Genomic DNA, 22,889 nt, shown 5'->3' with positions numbered 1-22,889 from the left:
TAAGCATGTGCAAAGACTTAGAAAGAATAATGGACCGGATTTCCCTCACCCATGCCTCTGCGATGCAGTTCTCTAAGTCTCTTTGACCTCATACATTCACTTAAAACTTAACAAGAATCTATCGGATACCTAGGGTGTGCCCAGTATCCAACGGGATGCTACACATTAGATGGGAACGAGACAGTGTTGTGTCCCAGGCTCACAGTCTACTTGGGGAGGAAAGAATGTGAAAGATAAACAGAGAGATGACTAGCTGTTAAAGGCTAGTGTGGTAGTTTGAAAGAAAATGGCCCCCAAAGGGTGTGGCACTATTAAGAGGTGTGGCCTTGTTGGGGGTAGGTGTGGTCTTGTTGGAGGAAGTGTGTCACTGTGGAGATGAGCTTTGAGGTCTCATATATGCTCAAGCCACACCCAGAGAGACAGACCACTTTCTGCTGCTTGAAAGACAAGATGCAGGATTCTCACTACTGCTCCAGCACCGTTTTGCCTGGATGCCACTATGTCGCACCATGATGATAAGGGACTAAACCTCTGAAAAGGCAAGCCACCACAATTACGTGTTTTCCTTCATAAGAACTGCCATGGTCATGGTGTCTTTTCACAGCAATAGAAGCCCTAACTAAGACAGCTAGGCTTACAACCAAAAATCATAAAATGATATGTGTAGTTACAGAAGCTACCAAAATAAGACTCAAGGCACAAGCTTCTTACTTGGGCCAATGTGATGTTGTGTCCTAGACAATGTTGATACTGTCTCTACACACCAGCCCATAAGTTCCTGGTTAATGGGTAGCACTAGGTTGTTCCCTGTATGCTTTCCAAGCTAGGTCAACCCTGACACCTGCCTTCCTACCACCCTCCCTCATCCATTGTTAGGCTTTCCTCTTGACCATGCCATAGGCTTCCTGGGCCTTGCTCCCTCTTGTAGTTATCTTCAACTATCAGCTTGACATAGACTAGAGTCATCCGAGAGAATTACCTAGATCAAACTGGTTGCTGGGCATGCATGTAGGAACTTTGTTGATTGTTAATTGATGTAGGCAGATACAGTCCATGGGTGCCACTACTTCCAGGAAGGTGATCCTGGGCTGTTGGAAGAAAGCTAGCTGGGGGGTTGGAGAGAAGGTTCAGTAGTTAAGAGAATTTGCTCATCTTTCAGAGGGCCTATATTTGGTTCCCAGTACCTGCATGATGGCTCACAACAGCCTGTAACTCTAGTTTTAGGGGATCCAGTGCCCTCTCTTGTCTCTGAGGACACCAAGCATGGATGTGGCACACTTAGATACATGCAGGCAAAACATGCATAATGAAATCAAAGTCCATAAATCCAGTAAGACGCAGAGACAGAGAAAGTATGGGCCTATGGAGTGAGTCAAAAAACACTATAGATCTATGGTTTCTTCTTCAAGTTCCTACTCTGACTTCCCTTGATGACGAACTATGACCTGGAGGTATAAGTCCATTCCTCTAAAGTTGCTTTTGGTCAGAGATTTTACCATAGCAACATAAAGGAAAGTAGAATACCCCTAGCCAGAATGGAGCCTTCAAGTCTAGTTTGCCAGTCTAGAAAAGGAAGCCCCTTCACTTCAGATTTCCTGTGTGGCAATGCACAGGGTCGCCTGCCGTCTCCCCACTCACCTGCCTCAGACTGAGAGATTGCTGCACAATGACTAGGACTAAAAGGGGGCTGGGGGCAGGATTTGCTATTTGTGCTGACAAAGCCTTCACACCCTACTGGCATGTATTCTGAGCACTGGATTTATTCCAGACTTCAACATAGCTCGCTGTCTTCCCACCTAACCCTTGCTGGTGTGTGTGTGTGTGTGTGTGTGTGTGTGTGTGTGTGTGTGTGTGTGTGTTGGAAACTACCTTGAACCTTTCTGGGAGGAAGGATTAGATAAATGAACAGGCAATTATGAACAGACAGTTATAAGGGGATACTTAATAACCAAGAAGATAAAAATATTTGCAGTGTCACCTTTCATTTTTAAGTGATTTCTGGGAAAACCTACCAACCTACCAACTTGGGCTCCTGGGGATGCTCTTCTGTGCATACAACACTTACATGACCTAGCCACAGGAGCCATATGGAGAATACTTAACATCTCCATGTACAGTCCCACACAGGGGACAGACCCCAAGGGTGCCTGAGGTAAACACCAACTCCACCCTTCTCTTGTGAGTAGCATCTGTTCTCCGAGACCTGAAAGTGGAGATCCTTCATCCTTGTTCTCACTCTGATCTGGGTACCTGTAATCTCTCAAGATGTCTGGAGCTTAGTTTTCTTTGTCTCTAAAAAGAACCCATGACTTACAGCCTTTCCATCTCCAACACAGCCTAGCTTCCAATAAACAGAGACTCTTCTAGGACAATGGCAAGCACTTTCTAATTTGTTTAGGATGTGTATTAGAGAATCCCCCACCCAATTGGAATTTTACAAAAAGCCTCTAGGTTATTCTCCCAGATGACCTCTCCATAATTTCTCTTTTCCAGTTTGCTCCTTGTGACATGAGGGCATGATGGAACGCCAGCTTCACAACGGGACTCAATCTTATTAGCAAGAACATGATTAGATTGTATTTCACTGCAGCCCAGAGGCCACTGTATTTCAAGGATGGACAGGCCAGCCATTGAAGGAGCATGCTGAGACCTGCTCACTCTCCACAGACCTCAGAACTCCCAAGACCCAAGCCTGAGGCAGGTGCAATAAAAACAGACTTGGGGGGTGGGGTGGGGCAGCAAAGGTTCCGACCTTGAGAAGGTGTTCCGGGCATAGTGCATGATGCTGTCGAAGTCGTAGGTCTCTCCCAAAGAGCTCACCTCGCCGGCCTCCATTTTTAAGAAATTATACTCCTGACCTATAACACAATACTCTGTTAAGAAATATGGTAATACGGCAGTACACAAAAGGAAATTGTGGGGAGGAGGGGGGCTCAGGCAACTTCCGAGAGCTCCTGTTGTCTGAGTGACCAGGTAATGGGACTTGCAAGCTTATGGTGACTGGATGTAATAGACTAGGAATTCAAAACATTGGGCAAGCTTTGTGTTCTCTCTGTCCCACTATCCAACACCCTTCCCCAAACGCCACTTGAAACTTCCAAATGTGCTTGCAGATAGATTAGCACTCAATCTGCTTTGTTCAAAATATGTAGTTTAAAAGAAAAAAAATCTCCAAAATTCTGATCTTACAATTTGAATAAAATAAATCAGAAGGTTAAATCCCAAATGTGTGTGACTTGGGTCCTCCGAAGTAGGCTTAAAGCAATCTGAGGAGCTTGGTTGGCGATGCGCTCGCTTCGGATGCCTGGCTTGAGTTCAGCTCCCGGAACCCATGTAATAAAATTGGCTTGGTAGTACCTGATTGTAACTCTAGCCTTGGAAGCAGAAATGGGTGGATCCCTAGGGCTTACTGACCCTCTTGGCAAGCTCAAGGTTATCTTGTCTCAAAAAATGTGGAAAGGCATCCAGAAACAGCACCCAAGGTTGTTCTCTGATCTCCACATGCCACAAACATGTGAATACAACATGTACACATACATACACAAGGCAGATTTAAGGCAGCTATATAACTCAGCTAGCTACTTTTATGATCAATATCAGTTTTTTGTTTGTGTTTCTTTGTTTTTAAGACAAGATCTCACTGGTTGACTGAGATAGATTTGAACTCACTCATAGTCCAGGTGGGCCTCCAACTTGTGATCCTCCTGCCTCAACTTCTCTAGTGCATGGCTTATAAGCAAAAGCAAGTACTACCTCACCAGGCTCCAATACAAACTTTTACACCAACTTACTTGACATGAAAAGATGATACATGTTTGATCTGTGCCTGCTGCTCGCCTTGGGGCAGAACGCTTCCAGGCAGGGTACTGTTTCCATATGCATATGTGTTTAATTGCGTTGCAGTTTCAAAAGGCCACATTGCATGGCAAAAACGACTCATGAAAACTGCTAGGAACTCCTCTTTTGGATAATCAGCCCTGACTCTGCTTAGGAACCTGGGTTGGATTTCATTTTCCTTTACAGCATGAAGAATCATGCGTTCTTTCCTGTTGTAAGCCACAGGTTTCAGCAGATGTGTCTCAGGAATGCCACAGGTGGCTGGTGACAGGGCTCAAACAAGTGCCTACAAAGTTGGGTTATTGCCTCCGATTAGCTATGAGCCTAAACAGCTCCCCGAAGGCCCTCCTGTCACTGTCCCAAGCCTAGGGATGTTCAACTTTGCTGGCTTCTAGACTCTTCTCAAGATTTCTCACCTGGCTGGATGTTTTCTCTGATGATCGTGACATGCTGGTCTCGGTCCGGCCGAGTGTGTTCATGCCAGAACCCAACCACATGGCCCAGCTCATGAGCCACAATGCCAAACTTGTCACAGTTTTTCCCAATGGATATGGCCTGTGGGCCTCCTCCTCGGCGTCCCACGTAGGAGCAACAGCTAGGAGATAGAAATATGGAGATTAGCAGGCCTGAGGCTATCAAAGTAGAGAGGCAAGTGCCATCCCACTTCATCTTGCCACCCATGGGTAGAGCTGTATTAAAGGAAGAAAAAGAGGAAGAAAGGAAAGAAGGCGGGAGGGAGGGAGGGAGGGAGGAAGGGAAGAAGGGAGAGAGGGAGGGAAGAAAGGAAGGAAGGATTGATTTCAGAGGTGGAAACGTTTTAATTGTCCAACTCCCCCCAACAAGATCACTATTCCCCCAAAATATATCTTGGCCTTTTGGTGATCACAGATCCCGTTTAGAACCTGAAGAGAGAACTGGCCTTCCTATCCAGAATGAAGCTTGCCCACATCCATCTCTCTTCTAAGTTGCATTTCCACAGGGCCTTTTTTGAGGACAAGAAGAGACAAGAAGTAGGTGGCTAAGTTCTGGTAAGGGTGTCCCTGAATGTCATTGTTAGTGACCTTAGGTCAATGACTAGGTCCAGGTATTTTTTCAAAAAATATTTATTCATTATTCCTAATATACTGGTTTTATGAGACTTTTATTATTGCTTTGTTGTTGAATGGAGTGTGGGGGAAGGATTGGTGTGTGTGTGTGTGTGTGTGTGTGTGTGTGTGTGTATGTGTAGTTTGTAGTGGCCTCAAACTCATGATGTAGGAAAGAATAACTTTGAACTCTTGGTTCTCTTGCCTCCATCTGCTGGGATGATAGTAGGCAGGCACCACCACTCCTGGTTAGATCTAGCTGTTTCCAAACATCACTTCCGTCAGCTTGATACAGCTCTGTATCCTTTGCAACATCTGAAATTTCTTCATAAAATCAAGTTACTTTTCATGTATATTTTATTGTGGAAAAAACTCAAGTCTGATAGAGACCAAACATTAAAATTATTACATGTGTGAACATAAGATGCATCAGAACTGACCAAATATGGCTGCTGGGTTGCTCAGTGCATGAAGATGCTTGCCATCAAGCCTGACACCCAGTGTTTCTTCCCTGGAACCCTCATGGTAGAAGCAAAGAACTGACTCCTGGAGGTTGTCCTCTGACCTCTGTGTGCACACCTCAGTATGTGTGCCATACACCACTCCACAAATAAAGAAATGAATGATAAATTAAAAAACATTAGCGAATGAGCGATTTTAAAGTAGGGAGCAATTTTGAAAATGAGTTGACTTTGCTAGTAAATTATTTTATGTTGTAGAAAGGTGGCTTCCTAATACCATCTGCGCCAGCGCGCGCGTGGTTATGTGCACGTGTGTGATAATACATTAATACAAAGATCTTACTTTACAATGTATATAGTCTATAATGTATAATACATTAGATAATACATGCATGGATTTATCAGAGAATGAAGTGGATGCTAGGAATACAGCTTAGATGCTCAAGCTTCCAGGGCAAGCGTTCTCACACACTGAGGTAGCTCTCTGGTCCTTTAGTACTATTGTTCAACTATGTAGCCTAGGGTGGCCTAGAACTCATTATATAGCCCAGGCTGACCTTGATATCAGCCTCTCGACTTCTGGAGTGCTGGGATTACAGGTGTATGCCACTGCACCAGGTTTATCAGACTATAATAAAGGCATAAAAAAGAAATCAAAGGCGCTGGAGAGATGACTCAATGGTCAAGAGCATTTGCTGCTCTTGCAGAGGACCTGGGTTTAGTTTCCAGCACCCAGGTGGCATCTCAAAACTGCCTGTGATATCAGCTTCCAGGAATCTGATGCTTTCTTCTGGCCTCTGAAGACATCAAGCCTTCATGAGGGGCAGGCACATTTTACGTGCAGGCAAAACACTCATACACCTAGGATACATTTTTTTAAAACGGAATTAAAACTTTCAATTATCTCATCACCCGCATTTTATTTATTGAGTATATAAGAATACATGTAAACATAACATGTTCATGTTGCAAAAGACTGACTTTCTCATTCCTACACCCAATCCATATCCAAAGGTAACAAAAAAGTTATATTTTCCCATTATGGAATTCTATCAGACGAAGCATGAATAAAGAACATGTTTAACTTTGTATTCACTTTGTGATCAGTCACCTTAGTCGAGTCTGTTAGGTTTTAAATTTCTCTGTTGACTTTCTGGGTTTCCAGGCACATGGTCACATTAACTCTCAATAGTGCAACCTTGACTCTGTTCCCGCCAATCTTCACAGTGTTAATTTCACTCTCCAGTCTAGGCATATTAGCATTTCCAGAGCAATGTTAACTAATTGCAGAGATCAGAAATCTCTTTGAATTGTCCTCAATTCTAACAGAAATACTTCTAGGATCTATATGTTCTTATGCATACATAAACTGTACACATAGGAACATAAAGCTATCTACGTACATGAAAACATACACTTTAAAATTGGCATGTACTTCTGTGAGGCCTTGGTGACTCTTTTGAATGTGCATGTTGGCCATCCAGAGGCTGTCAGCATCCGCTGAGATATGCAAGGATCTTCGCTCTGATCTCTCAGACACATGGGTAGACTTCCTGCCTGTGAACGGGTCTTATGTCCTACACAAACTGATGGGCAGCCTTTCTTCTACCCTCCCCTGGGAACTGTAGCATCTTAAATGGAATTATCCACAGCTATTCATGTGGGGTACATCTGTACTTGTTAATTTCTTCATCCATCGTGGGTGCTTTCAGGACAGCATGCAATTCATGATAGTTCCTAAAACACTTGGAAATGTTCTTTCTCTCACACTTGGGAAAGTTTCATTATCAAAATAACACTGAAAGATCTAAAATAATTCCACTTGAGATTCTGGATTTGGTGCTTGGAGGGAAATAATTTCTTCCTCTGTCCATCAGATTCCTCAAAAGCTATTGTTCTGTCCAGCTGTGCCAACTCCTTGAGTGTATCCAAAGAGTCCTGCACCCCACCACAGAGACACTGCAATCTGTGTTTATTACTGTTGTGTGCGCTCATGACAGCAAGGAAACAGCCTAGGGTTCCACCCACAGATCAATGGATAATGAAAAGTGGTACATCTTTACAATGAATGCTACTCAGCTACAAAGAAAAATAAAATCAGGAACATGGATGGATCTAGAAAGTATAATACTAATCAAGGTGACTCAAACTCAGAAGCACAAAAACTGCATGTTCTCCCTCACATGAAGATCTTACTTTACAATGTATATAGTCTATAATGTATACACCCTAAATGTGTAAGTGTAAACATGGGTAAATGTGAGTATAGAAAGGTGACTAAGAGAAAACATTAGGTGACGGGAAAGAATGGAGAATGGGGGAAAAGGACACGTGGGACATGAAGGAGAGAAAAGGGGCCACTGAAATGGCAGACGTCCATGCACTCGAACACCCACTGTGAGCAGGGAGACATCCATGCACTCGAACACCCACTGTGAGCAGGGAGACATCCATGCACTCGAACACCCACTGTGAGCAGGGAGACGTCCATGCACTTGAACACCCACTGTGAGCAGGCAGAGTCTGCCGTTCCATCAGCTATTAGCTCTTCAGCAGAGTCACTGACCTGAGTCTTTCCACACATGAGTCATCATCAGCCATGCTGTCCTCGTGACAGGACCAATTAGCAGTGTGTCTTCCTGGGGCCACACTCTGAACTCACCTGCTTTCACTGAGGACAAAGAGCTTCCAGCAGACCTGGCCTCCCACAAACCATAGCCCAGTGGAAAAGCAGAGAGTTCCAGACCCACGCATCCTGGCAACTGTCAGCTGGCACTCCGCTCAGGCAGCCTTCCTTCCTGCTTACCCACAGGTCCTGTAACTGAACACGATGAAGCTCTCCTCATCTGTCCTCTCCACGAAGGTCACACAGGTGTGCTTCTCCCAGTGTCTCATGGCCTGTTTGAAAATGGCCCTCTGGCTGCCTGAAACAACAGGGCAATGCCGGTCACTTCACTCCTGGGCACACCTCACCCTCTTCAGTGAAGGCACAATCTTAAGACGAAGCTTGCTCTGATTTTTAAAAATCTTGCTGATACTGCTGCATTTTTTTCACTTGAGGCTTAAGAGAGATTTGAAGTGTCATCATCACTTACACACACACACACACACACACACACACACACATCTATGCACTTTGAATGGTGTTTCAATGTTTTCTGGGGTATTCAGTCTTGATTTTCTGTAAGGATTTTGAAAACAGATGAATTTCATACTTTTTCTGACCCTGTCTTCTGAGTTCCTTGATTGTTGTTACTGTATAATTAAGCCCCCATCTGAGAGTCATACAAAGTCAATAAATATTCTCCAATATCTATCAAGATAACAAAATGAACAATATTTTAACTTTGCTAGAAGCAATGAGAAGTTTATAGAGACAAATAATTTAGAAGTACAAATGGTGATGGAGCAGAGCCCTGAGTTTATAAATAAATAAATCGAGGAAAATCCCACCATAGTCTAGAATACAATGTAGGTATAATATTATATTGTCTCTCAAAAATAGTGCACATAAGATTAACTTGACTGTCTACTTTTTATTTATTTGACCTCTTGACATACTAAGGTTCACATTATTTGTAGCTCAAGCACTTATCAAAGTAGCAATCCTACTAATTATATAATAACATAAAGGCATGTACACAATATTCTAAAATAGTAAGTTATCTCGCATTGATGGAGGTAACATAAGTTATTGATCAGAAGAGTCTGGAGCAGCAGAGAGAGATCAGTGGATGTGAGTACCAAAGAGCAGTGGCAACTGCTTACAGGGATACATTTTAATCTCTGGGTGTGGGACTTTTCCATCAGACAGCCTGGATGACAGGGAGAAGGTATCTCCATTTTCTTACGGCAGTCGCTTGGAAGCTGAAGTAATGTCACCAAGCAGAGCAGAAGGGTAGCCCAGGAAGGTCCCCACCTCTCCCAGGCTCTGTTCATCCACTCTCAGATCTTCCAATCTGCTGCTATCTTGCTCATTCACGGCTCTCAGTGGCTGTGGCAAGTCATTGGGCCATCTGCCTCCATCCACCATCTTTTATAGAAGCCACAGAAGGGACCCCAGCTAGTAAAGTCACTCTGAGAGGCTGTGGCACTCACTCAGTGACGCTTCCAGCTCAGGCATCCAGCCAGTGATCTTCTGTGGGCTTGCTGTGGGCAGATTTGGAGAGTCCCTCCTCTGTACCAGTCACTGTCCTAGGTGCTGGACATGTAGGCATGAAAGGGGGGCTTAGTTCCTGCTCCCACAGAGCTTGGGCCAAGACCAGTTAGAGGCAAATAGAAGTGAAGAAACTCTGGGTCCTGATGAGTGCTGTTAAGATTACAGAGAGAGCTGGGACCTGGAGTAGCTGGCAGGGTAGTGAGGAGCCAGTGGGATTGTCTGCGGATAGATCACTTGAACAGAAGCCAGCCAGGCAAAGGTCTGGGGTTGTGTCTCAGGGACAGAAAGGCAGAGTAAGTGTGCTGGGGATCTGGAGATGGGCAGGTCCTGTGACAGGACGGTGGCTGGTGAGGCTCAGGTCAAGGAGAAAAGAGGAAGGAAGAGGAGGCAGGGCTCTTTACGGAGGGCCTGAGGCCAGGCTAGCAGCCTCAGTCTAAGTGGTTCACATACCCCAAAGATAATACCATGATGCATTGGGCACACTTTTTACGTTCTTATTGGTATTAACTCATTTAGGTCTCTATCACCATCCCCGCTTGTAGAACGGGGAACTGCAGACAGGGATGTTAAATGATTTGTGAGGTGGAGCCAGGACATAGACCAGGAAGTCATGCCACATAATGTGCTACCATAATCTGTATGTGCTCTCTGGTTACCAGGTAGAGCACTGCTCTGGTTCGTACGAACTACCAGATCCATGCTGCTAATCCAGGCTAAGGCTGGGGAGCCACCATGGACAGCTCCCAGCCTCTCTTCCTCCTGCTCTCTGACTGCAGAGGCCCTGCAGTCATTTAAGGCTAAACTTGTAAGACACAGTAGTCGCCCCACCCCCCCGCCCCCGCCCTCCCGCCCCCCCCCCCGCTTCTCCCCACCAACCCTTGAGAACTGGGTGAACTCTGAAGACACAGCCCCAACAGAGATCTGGTGGTCACATCTAGGGCTACTGACCAGTAAAGTTCCCTCCAATGACATAAGGAATGACTCCTCCAGGCCAAATCCGTTCTGTTCTTGAGGTTGTGGCTCTTCGGACTCGGGCAGAGAAGGTCTTATCTGTGGTGGTATCTGAGGTCCCAGGGCCAGGCAGAAATGTGGCATCATCCTTGCCATCTGCAAGACAGTCAATGAATCAATTACTTTGCCCGCAAAGTCTTCTTCAAGTTATACTTCAGCTTAGAGTTTCATTGGTGGTGGATTAACACAGAGTGGGAAACCTGTGCTCTAAGGGAACATTTCGACACCTCGGTTTTTGAGAACCTGGGAGGTAATGTCTCAGACCCAGAGAAGAACATGTGTTGAGCTGAGACTCTGGGCTTCTGACCGCAGAGGGTCTGGCTTGGCTGGGGTCCTGAAAAAACTTCTCCCCTGGGAAGACATAGAATCAAGAAGGTCCAAAGAACTGTGAACCCACTGTAGGATCAAAGTTACACAACGGGGGTGGGGGGGGGTGGGGAGGGACAAGCAGAGTCAGTCCTTTGCCTTGACCTAAGAACGCCAGTGTTACAGACTTTGAGGTCATCTGGGAAAGGCTAACCAGTTGGATAGTGGCAGGGGTAGAGACAGAGTCTTTGTAAAATGGTTACTGGAGAAACAGAGCCTCTTAAATCTCCCCAGTCTCCATGATGTCTGGGCCCTTAAGAGAAGAGGCACAAGGGAGACAAGTGGAGCTTGTTTCTGAGTTCAGGGGGGTGGGAGGTGGCTCAGCGGTTGAGAGCATAGACTGCTCTTGTACCAAGTCACCTGGCTCCAGGAGAGTCAACATCTTCTGTCCTCCATGGAAACTGCAGTCACATGCACCCTCCCAGACACCACACCACACCCTCCCAGACACCCCAACACACCCTCCCAGACACCCCACCACACCCTCACAGACACCCCACCACACCCTCCCACACCCCCACCACACCCTCCCAGACACCCCACCACACCCTCCCAGACAGCCCACCACACCCTCACAGACACCCCACCACACCCTCCCAGACACCACACCACACCCTCCCAGACACCCCACCACACCCTCAGACACCCCACCACACCCTCAGACACCCCACCACACCCTCAGACACCCAACCACACCCTCACAGACATCCCACCACACCCTCACAGACACCCCACCACACCCTCACAGACACCCCACCACACCCTCACAGACACCCCACCACACCCTCGCAGACACCCCACCACGCCCTAAGACACCCCGCCACACCCTCAGACACCCCACCACGCCCTAAGACACCCCACCACACCCTCAGACACCCCACCACACCCTCAGACACCCCACCACACCCTCACAGACACCCCACCACACCCTCCCACACCCCCACCACACCCTCCCAGACACCCCACCACACCCTCCCAGACACCACACCACACCCTCCCAGACACCCCACCACACCCTCACAGACACCCCACCACACCCTCACAGACACCCCACCACACCCTCACAGACACCCCACCACACCCTCCCAGACACCCCACCACACCCTCACAGACACCCCACCACACCCTCCCAGACACCCCACCACACCCTCACAGACACCCCACCACACCCTCACAGACACCCCACCACACCCTCACAGACACCCCACCACACCCTCACAGACACCCCACCACACCCTCACAGACACCCCACCACACCCTCACAGACACCCCACCACACCCTCACAGACACCCCACCACACCCTCACAGACACCCCACCACACCCTCACAGACACCCCACCACACCCTCACAGACACCCCACCACACCCTCACAGACACCCCACCACACCCTCACAGACACCCCACCACACCCTCACAGACACCCCACCACACCCTCACAGACACCCCACCACACCCTCACAGACACCCCACCACACCCTCACAGACACCCCACCACACCCTCACAGACACCCCACCACACCCTCAGACACCCCACCACACCCTCAGACACCCCACCACACCCTCAGACACCCCACCACACCCTCACAGACACCCCACCACACCCTCACAGACACCCCACCACACCCTCACAGACACCCCACCACACCCTCACAGACACCCCACCACACCCTCACAGACACCCCACCACACCCTCACAGACACCCCACCACACCCTCAGACACCCCACCACACCCTCAGACACCCCACCACACCCTCAGACACCCCACCACACCCTCAGACACCCCACCACACCCTCAGACACCCCACCACATCCTCCGACACCCCACCACACCCTCCGACACCCCACCACACCCTCAGACACCCCACCACACCCTCACAGACACCCCACCACACCCTCACAGACACCCCACCACACCCTCACAGACACCCCACCACACCCTCGCAGACACCCCACCACACCCTCACAGACCCCCACCACACCCTCACAGACACCCCACCACACCCTCAGACACTCCACCACACCCTCCCAGACACCCCACCACACCCTCAGACACCCCACCACACCCTCAGACACCCCACCACACCCTCAGACACCCAACCACACCCTCACAGACATCCCACCACACCCTCACAGACACCCCACCACACCCTCACAGACACCCCACCACACCCTCACAGACACCCCACCACACCCTCGCAGACACCCCACCACGCCCTAAGACACCCCGCCACACCCTCAGACACCCCACCACGCCCTAAGACACCCCACCACACCCTCAGACACCCCACCACACCCTCAGACACCCACCACACCCTCAGACACCCCACCACACCCTCAGACACCCCACCACACCCTCAGACACCCCACCACACCCTCCGACACCCCACCACACCCTCCGACACCCCACCACACCCTCCCAGACACCCCACCACACCCTCAGACACCCCACCACACCTACGCAACCACCCCTTCCCACATATATACACATGATTAGTTTTAATATTTAAGAAAGGTTCTGAGTACAAAAAAGGCCCCCGATAGAGGGGATTTGGGACAGAATGTCCAAGCTGGGGTCCCTGACTGGGCCCACACCACGCTGGACCTCCCCAGCACCATCCAGTGTACTTGCTTAAAGCCCTCTTTGCTCCCAGTGGGAGAACTTCCCCAGTTCTTACCTTTCCCCCTAAGAAATAGCTATTAAAAATTCACCTTTTTTTACTTTCCTTTATTTCATTTATTTAGTCACCTCCTTCTCTTTTCATTTTTATGTTTCTTTTCTTGCTTTTCTTTCCTTAAGAATGAGCTATAACTCACCACCATAGCATTCACTCTCAAAGTGTACAGTTCCATGGGTATGTTAACCAAGTGGGCAGGCGTGACCACCGTCTAATTGTATGAGTTTGTCATCCCTGCAAAAAGGAACCCTGTCCCCATTAACAGTCCCTTCCAGTTTCCCCCCTTTCTTTGCCATCCCACGATCTGCTGGGTTTCTGTGGCTGTGACTGTTCTGGTCACTCTGTACGAGCAAGATCAGGCCACAGCAGCCCCCTTTCATTCACAATTGCAGCACGGATCAGCTCTTCATCCTGCTTTGTGGCACAGTGACATTCCGCTGTGTGGGTAGATCACATTTAGCTTGTCTATCTTTGGTTAAACATCTGGGCCGTCTCCACTTTGGGTTATTACAGATCATACCGCCATGAGCACTCATGCGCACATTTGCTTCCACTCTGCTGAGCATGCGCTGTGTGTGGAACGCCGGATCGCGCAGTGCTGTTTAACCTTCCCAAAGCAGCTGTGTCACATCTTGTCCTCACCAGAAAGAAAGAGAGCTATACACACAACCGAGTAAGATTTGTTTCAGTTGCAAGGTTGTTTAGCCCTTGACCATTATGTGCATATTAGTGCATCAGCAAGCTAAAACAGAAAAATCTTTCCTGTTACTACATTTTCTTCTATTACATGTTATTTGTTTATTCTGTGTGTGTGTGTGTGTGTGTGTGTGTGTGTGTGTGTGAGTGCGCGCGCGCGCGCGCGTGTGAAGGGATGCATGCCAGGACGTGTGGGTGAAGGGCAGAGGACGACTTGCTGGACCATGTGGGTCCCAGAAGTGAAATTCAGATTTTCAGATCAGGCAGCAGATCCTACACCCACTGAGCCATCTCTCGGGCCCTATTCATATTTTCAGGTTTATTTTTATTTATGTATGTACGAGCAGGAGAGTGCATGCCACATGCACACGGGGGTGCCAAGAGAAACCAGAGAGGACACTGGCTCTCGTGAAGCTGGATTTACGAGTGATTATGAGCCACCTGACATAGGCTCTTGGAAATGGAACTAGCGAGTTCTCCGGGAAAACAGGAAGTACTCTTGACCACCAAGACGTCTCTCCAGCCCAGAGCTATTCCTGTTTCGTTGACGGTTGCTGCACATGGCTTTAATTAGGTTTTATGTGCTTCTCTTCTTGGTTGCAAGTGTCTAGCTCTTTTTGGTGTAATTAATACGCCCAGGCTGATTTCCTCCTCTCACTAGCTCTCTTTTCTGTTTTTCTCTCAATCTTTTTCTTGCTTTTGGTTAGATTAAGAAAGTTCTCTATACTTACTTTTTATCTCCCGCAACTCTTTTTTTCTGTTCATTAACATTGGTTCTCAGTTTTAATAATTATACACAACTGAACCCTGAATAAAGAGTGAGTGGCCTAGAATGAGTGGGTTCATCTGAAGAAACCAGAGTCCCAAGTTTCATTTCTGAGAAATGAGACGCCTAAAGCCCACTCCAGACTCCACGTTTTCTTGTTGCTTACATGCTTTAAAATTCCCAGTCTGTCTCTGTAAGCAGTGCTTTGTGTGTTTATGAAACAGACGCCTTCCATTTGCCCGTTTCCTGCCTGGAATCACACTCTCTAATGAGTTTAATTATTCTTTCTTGAGGATAACAATATTCCTCAGGCTTTACCTGTAATTACTCTATCCCCCTCCATGTTTAGCTAGAACATTTTAGGACTCTAAGTTGATATATTTTTTGCCCCTTTCTAAACTCATTGTTAGTTTGGTCCCTTCCAAGTCTCTGTATGGGAGTTCTCTGTCTTTCTAGAATTCCTACTGATTACCCATTAGACATGATCATTCAAACTTCCATCTCTCTACACCGTAGTTTGTTTCGGGTTTTGTTTTTTGTTGTTGTCGTTGTCTTCACATTTTGTGTCTTTCGTGGTTTCCTGGGATCTATTTTCTACTCTACTAATTCTATCTTCAGTTGTGTTCCCCACTCCATCTACCTTACGCCTGCTTCAATGACTGTAGCTGACATCTTCTAAAGACCTAGTCAGTGAATTTTTTATCACATCTTCTTTTTAACAATGTCCATTTTTCTACCCTCTGTTTTAAATTCTTCCTTTGGCGCGTTCCTCATTTTAGTCATACTTATTTAAATTCCTTCTGTTTGTCATATTCTTGGAGTGAATTTTCCAATTTGTTGTCTTCTGACTTCCCCTTCATTGATTAATTTCCTGTGATTCTAATGTTTTAGGATTGTTTCTAGGCTAGCCATTTTTTTAAATTTAAAAATCTGAGAATTTAATACATGAATGCTGTATTTCTGTGGTTTCTGCTCTTTCCTCTTTCCTTCCAACTCCTCCCATGTGTCCCAGACCCCCTCCCAAATCCATGACTGCTTTTCCTAGAGTTACTATTGTTTTACACATGCACATTAAAAACCCTACTGAGTCTGCTTAGCATCGGCCGTTTGTACACAGGTTTGGGGCCTCCTTCCAGGGGGGCTGTGTGTTGTGGATCCTGCCTGTGAACTTGCTTTGTATTTTTCTCAGGACTCTTAAGAGTCGATGGGTCTTGGGTGAACTCTTTACATCAATTTCTCAATCTCGGAGTTCATACACGGGAAGACTGAAAACCACACCTGCATTAGGATTAAACTTTGTGTTTTAGACTCTCCCAGAAGAGATTTCTGCTCCCATTCAAGCCTGGAGACAGCAAGTCATTCCAATCCTCTGAGCTCTTTGGGGACCTCTGTTTTACATGGCGTTCACTCACGACTGCATACTTCACGGGCACACCTCCTGAGCCTACGATGGAGTCCTGCTGGTTGGCACAGCAGCCTGACCCCTAAGTCTTAGTCCAGTCTCTCTGGCCTGAACTGTCTTGCCAGCATCTGAACCATTAGTATTCCCTGGTCTCTTCTCCTCGGCCTGTTCACCTTCTTCTCCTTGAACGTGGCGCCGCACTTCCTCTGGGGTGGATAGAGCACTACACACACAAGCTGTCCACAGCTTCCTAGAAGTTCCTTGACCCCATTTCCACACCTAGAAACTGCTATAGAATGCATTTTAAACAAGAAACTGTTTTACTGCTCAAATTTCTAAAACAGAAGTCATACACTTGCAGTCTTGGGATCAGCCCAACCCACAGATGTGTTTTGTTTGGCCTGGACACTTTTGGCTCACGCTATTTAAAAAAAACCAAAAAAACTCCCTTTGGAAGCCAACTCTTGAAAAATCCAGAAATTTCACATAACATTTTTTTAAAGACAGGCTCTTTTTCTCTAGCCCAAGCTGGCCTTGTACTTATGGCAATCCTCCTGCCTCTGCATCCTGAGTGGTGGGATTATAGGCATGTGTCACTATACCTAGAATCTGCGTGTGTTTGTTTGTTTGTTATAAAATGGAAAGACCTGTGTATGGTAACAGCAAGTTGGGCCATCTACTACCTGGCTACAACCCACTGGAACAGGGATTACCTCATCCCAGTCAGGGTACAGGTTCTCCTTGCCCCTCGTCACATTGTCCTCCTGGACTGTTTACACAGCCCCTATGCATATTCTGTTTGGCTACCCAGCCTTAGAACTAATTGTTTCAAGGTTTCAAATAGTCTAGCTGACCTGAAGCCCCATGAGGGCAAGAATTGTGGCTGACTTCTTCATTTCTCTGTCTTAGATGCCTGCACAGTGCCTAAAAGGTGGCAGCACTCAATATTTTGTATTTTGAATGAACGAATTAACAAATAGACAAGCTATTCTAAAAATAAACAGCCCAAGAGTCCAAACAGTTCTGTGGCGGAAACCTCTCCGAAAGGTTGGCAGCCATGGAACCCTTAATGTTCACATCCTGAGACTCATCCTGTCTTAAGTAATCACAGGCAGAGATGTAGCAAGTGGAAGTTTGTTATTCATATCCCATATGGTTTTCAACAAGTCCCTTAATTTTCCTCTGCTGCCAATTCTCCTTTGGAGAATGGGCAAAAGTACTTCTTCGTTCGAGGGATGAGCACCAAGACATCCCATGTTGCCTGGACAAGCTGTGCTATATGGACACGTGACCTAGCATTGAAAGGGCCAGTTTTATGTGGCCAAGTCAGCATGGGAAAATCTTAAGTGCACCTGGAAACAGACTGGGGTGTAATTTCCAGAGATGGCTTATTGAATGACAGCTTCCCCTTCGGTCCAGTGAGAAATTTAATTTGCCGAGGACTCAACACAGGAAGCATTTGCCGATTAAAAATATGTCTAAACAGATGTTCTGCTTAGCCTGGAAGAGGGATCTTAATGCAACTGTCATTATTGGATTTTCTTGGATTACTACTATCTGGAACCAGAGTCCAAATAGAAGGATGTAATTATTTATTATGGCCAAGAGCTCTGCATTTCAAGAGGAGTTCAGGGGGCATCTGAAAGGATTTAACACACTAGGGGGTGGAATTGGAATGGGGGGGTCACAGGCCATTTAAATCCCCTGGCTCTGGAAGCAACATGTCCTCTCTGAAAGAATGAAGTGGCCATTGCCGTTCAATATTCATTTCCAGCTGAAGGTACAGCCATGTCATAAACAGCCATGACTGACCAAACTTCTCAAGCAAAGAGCTATAAATTTTGCATTAGGCAAATGATAACCCATACACTAGAAGTAAACACCCTGAATGTTTAGATATCTGTAAAACTCTCACCTCACAGGCAACGTCTGGAGTCACATCTTGCTTACAGTTCCAAAGGCTATAAGCTGAAAAGGGAGCTGTAAATTACCCTACGTCGTGGCTCTCAAACCCGGGTGCACTTTAGAAACACTGAGAAAATTGTTTTTTTTAAAAATACAACTATCTGCCCTTGCCATGAAACTGTGATCCAACAGGCCTGGAGTCCAGGCACCCGCAGCTTTGAAAGTTCCTACTGGGGACAAAGTTCAGTGGTGTTTGGGGGTCATTGATAAAGCTCAAGGGCTGAGATTAAGAGCTTTAGGGGCACTGAACTCAAGATAAATGCTCGAGATAAACACCTCTGTTACTCCCCATGTGGCTCTGCACAAACTTCCCCCTGAGTCTGACTACTTCCTGCAGCGTGGCTGGGGGAGAAGCACGGAACCAGATGGAGATTGTCATCGCCGAGGTGAGGAAGATAGAGCTTCGGGGATAGCCTGTGTTAGTATTCAGGCATCTGTACTGGCCTGTCCTTGGGGTCCTGACAGGATACGCCCTCAGCTACAGTCACTAAGAGCACCACCTGTGCACATTCACTATGTTCCCTTTTGAAAGGGCCCTGCCCACCTCCCATCCTCTCTCTCTTTTCTCTCCCTCTCTCTGACTGCCTGTTCCTCTTTCTTTTCTCCCTCGCTCTCCCCTTTCCTATCCCCAGATGCTGGTCTTCCCCCTCCCCTTTCCCTTTTTATGATCCCTTTCCCTAATTAAAAAAACCCTCTGCTTGAACTTGTGCTGCTTTTCTTAAATTATAACAGCCTGCAATAGGAACAAGTTAAAATTGGGGCCTGGAATTAGTGTGGCTCTGTGGTTATACCTGGACCCACAGATGTGACTCTCAGGGATTCAGGTATGGAATGGCATTTTGGGATGCTGATGTCTGTGGGATCCTTGTTTTGGGGGTGCTACCAGCTCCCACTTTTCTTCACATTGAAACAAAGGCTTTACAGTTTGGTCTCAAAAGGGAGGACCATGTTCTCTTATGAATATGGTTCAAGATATCAGACTACTCAGCTAGCCAAAGGTACATGCATCCTTACACACAGCCCCTCACTAATAGCATTACAGACCCGAGTATATGCTAAGTTCTCGGTTTCTGAGAAGGGGCTGCTCTGATGAAGGCTTTATGGGAATGCTGAGTGAGTGGCCTAGAAATCCAGCGCTAAGCTGCAGGCACAAATTCCCACCGTTAGGACTGAAGGGAGCCCATAGTGCCAGGAAACCAGCTTCTGCTAGAATTAACCCGGAACTCCCCCCAGATTTCCCTTCTCTGCTCAGGTAGGCTTATCTGGATTTGTGGAAAACAGGTGGGCTGCAATTAAGGAAAAATCTGGGGTTGGTACTTCATATCTTCAATTCAAGAAAAAACAAGATGTGCCTCAGGCAGGCATCCAGCAGTGCCCTAGAGGTATGGCATGGGAAGGAGAGAGGGACAGGCTTAAACAACCTGCATTTATTTCAATTTGGGGTCTCACTCCCCACCCCCGAATTAAAGACCTACTTATCCACTGCTGTGATGTAAAGAGACTGACCTAGCCTGGGCATTCACTGACTTCTTCAGACGAGTCAGGGTCATTCAAGGGGCAGCACTGTAAACCTACCAGGCTTCGGAGGGGTGTGGGAGAGAAGGGGAAAGTGTTATCTTCATCCTGCTTGAAAAAGCCCAGCATCTGCTGCAGTGCTGGTCCTGTACGCAGCCCAAGTAGATGCAGAATTTTAATGGGCTGCAGGAGGCTTATTCCTTCCTGTCCTCAGCACAGCTGTGGAACAGCTGTGGAATCTCAGTCCAGGGGTAGATGATGCACTCAGTGCTGGTAATGTCATTCCTAGAGGAGGTGGAAAGAGAGAAGCAGAGGGAAACTGGACCGGGTAGTGTACACCTGTGATCCCAGCATTTGGGGAGGCTGAGGCCGAGGCAGGAGTATCTTAAGGTCAAGGCCTAGACTACACATGAGACCATATCCAAAACATAACAAAAATGGAAAGCTGAGCCTCACTTAACCTTTGGGAGTCTTGGTTATGCACTTTATATGAATGAATGAATATTTCTAATTCTCTCTAAGCTTCGAATGAAGAGTCACTTAAAGTGTCCACTGTCCTAGCCACTAAAAGGCTGAGTTGGGATTCAAACCCAAGTGTTTCTGGCTCGCCTTGCTTATTTGATTGGGTAATTTTCATGCCCCCCAAACCAGTAAACACAAACACCCTCAGTGCTATCTACTGATGATGGAAACATGAGATGTAACGACAGTGTCCTACACAGACCAGCAAGTCCCCTGGTCTTGGTGAGCTCATGACAATGTTCGCATTCAGTGGAATCCACTCCCCTCTCTTTAAACTGGGACATTTAGCTTGCGTTAAGTGTGAAGAAATAGTATTATTAGGGTTCTGGTCCAGGCCCTGAATGAATGGTTCTCTTGTGTGTTTCCCCATTTTGATAAGCCAGCCAGCCACCTTTCTGTAGACTTGGATCATTGAAGGGGAGAGGGGCAACTAAGCTGTCTAAATCATCCAGCCCAAGCTAGTAGCCAGAAAGCAGTCAAGTGAGTGGTCCTGGCTGAAATTAGGGCAAGAGCCCAGTCACTCCCCAGAATCATGAAATGTCATTGTCTGAAGCCAAGTTCAAGGATAGTTTTTATGCAACAGTAAATCACATAAATAGGGAAGGGGAAATTCAACATGGTACCTGTGCTATTTTTGGTGCTATGACAACTCTCTCCAGCTGCTTCCCTACACTCTGTGCTCCATCTTTACCACTGAGTTCTGCTTGTCTACAGGCAAATAAAGTGTTCCTGAGTTTGCCTGAAGCCCGAGAAGCTGAAGATTACACTGGTGCAATCGTGGCATGAATATTATGGGGTAACCAACATTTCCTGGCTGGATTTAAGAGCAGCTCCATGAACTGGAAACCATGCTTGGCACTATTATTGGGACCAAGAACCTGTTGTTATGTAGAAAATGATTTTAGGGAAGAATATACTACTGTTATTCTGCTCAAAATCCATAGTATTAAAATAACTCCTAATGAGTTGTTGCTACATCCATAGATTAGTGCATCTCTCAAGCTGAACCAGAGAAATTTCTTCTTGCAGTGGAAGACAGCTAACACAAAGACTCACAGTGCTCAGCCCTAAATGGGACATCTATACCAGACTCCTCCCCACCCCCACCCCAAGGCTCAGGGATCGTTGTGGAAGACAGAGTAAAAGGATGTTAAGGACCCAAGTAGATGTGTAACTATAAGGAAACCATGTTTTCCGAATACAACAGGGCAGAGGCATATATGAACTCACAGTGTTTGTGACAGCATGCATAAGACCTGCATGATCTCAGGCCAGACAAAATCCCAGTGCATGGGGTGGGGCACAAAGTCCCACTCCTAGCTGAGAAGATATTGGCATTTGACAGTTGCTGGGAGGAAGTCAGTTTTCTTTAAGAGTGTGACCACGATTCAGGGCAGGCCCCACACCCAAGAGTAATTGGGCAACATACTAGGCTCAATAGGTTAGAGAGATAGAAAGAAAGAGAGAAAGGGAGATAGCATGCAGTTGGGTGGTATATAAAAGGTATAGACCTGGAGGAGTTGGGGAAAAGGGAAAAGATAAAAATACATTGTATGAAATGTTCAAAAAATTGATAAAGACATTGTTTTTAAATGTCAAATAAGTGAAGCAGAAAAGTAAATATTTTGTTTTGATTTTTTTTGAGACAGGGTTTTGTGTAGCTGAAGATGAGCTTGAACCCTTTCTGATTCTCTTGCTTCTACCTCCCAAGTGCTGGGATTACAGGCCCGCACCATGACACCTAGTTTATGTGGTGCTGGGAGCCAAACCCAGGCTTCATGCATGCTATGCAAGCACCCTACCAAGTAACTACAGCCCCAGCCCACCCCCCAAAAAAACAAAGATTCTAAGGGGGACTGTCTGTTCATGGTCCCAGCCACAGGCGGTACAGCTGAAAACAAATGCAGGTTCTTCAAGCAGCATTTGGGGAAGATGAAGAACCTGCTTTTCCATGAAAGAAGGCAACTTGAAGGGGATCAACAGCCCAAAAGGAAAATAAGCAAAGGATTCACAGAAGTGGACTACAAATGTGCACACCCCAATCACTAGCAAACAGAGGGGAAAATGCTCAAAAGCTTCGGCAGTCAGAGAGGAACACAAACTCGGTAATAACAAGCTGTTGCTTATTGGTTTAAAATACCTGGTGCTAGTGAGGCTCTGGGGAAAGGGATATCCCTTGTAGTTACTATGGAAACATGGATTGTTACTCCCAGAGACACTCAATATTGCAACATCTTAAGTGGGGCTGGAGAAATGGTTCAGTGGTTAAGGATACTGCTCTTGCAATGGACACGAGTTTGGTTCCTAGCATCCAGGTCAGGTCAGGTGCTCACAACTGCCCACAACTCTAGCCTACACACGGCCTCTCCATCCTCAGATCTGCTGCCTTTCTTTGCCTCATGTACCCTCTCCTTTTCTGAGACACA

The 22,889-nt window shown here is 46.8% G+C and overlaps 1 protein-coding gene across 1 annotated transcript in view; it reads right to left on the bottom strand.

The window, feature by feature from the left end:
• The window catches only part of Tll2 (tolloid like 2), a 114,997-nt gene that overhangs the window by 41,037 nt on the left and 51,071 nt on the right, over positions 1 to 22,889 (bottom strand). The window contains exons 3-6 of the mRNA XM_040741877.1: positions 10,491 to 10,649; positions 8,190 to 8,307; positions 4,254 to 4,432; positions 2,753 to 2,858 (exon numbers count right to left, since the gene is read on the bottom strand). Of these exons, the coding sequence (XP_040597811.1) occupies positions 2,753 to 2,858; positions 4,254 to 4,432; positions 8,190 to 8,307; positions 10,491 to 10,649 (562 nt within the window). The remainder of the gene's footprint in view (positions 1 to 2,752; positions 2,859 to 4,253; positions 4,433 to 8,189; positions 8,308 to 10,490; positions 10,650 to 22,889) is intronic.

Source organism: Mesocricetus auratus, unplaced genomic scaffold, assembly GCF_017639785.1.
Source record: "Mesocricetus auratus isolate SY011 unplaced genomic scaffold, BCM_Maur_2.0 Super-Scaffold_4256, whole genome shotgun sequence".
Taxonomy (NCBI): domain Eukaryota; kingdom Metazoa; phylum Chordata; class Mammalia; order Rodentia; family Cricetidae; genus Mesocricetus; species Mesocricetus auratus.
Note: the sequence above shows the minus strand (reverse complement) of the source record. Positions and strands in the feature narration are given on the sequence as shown.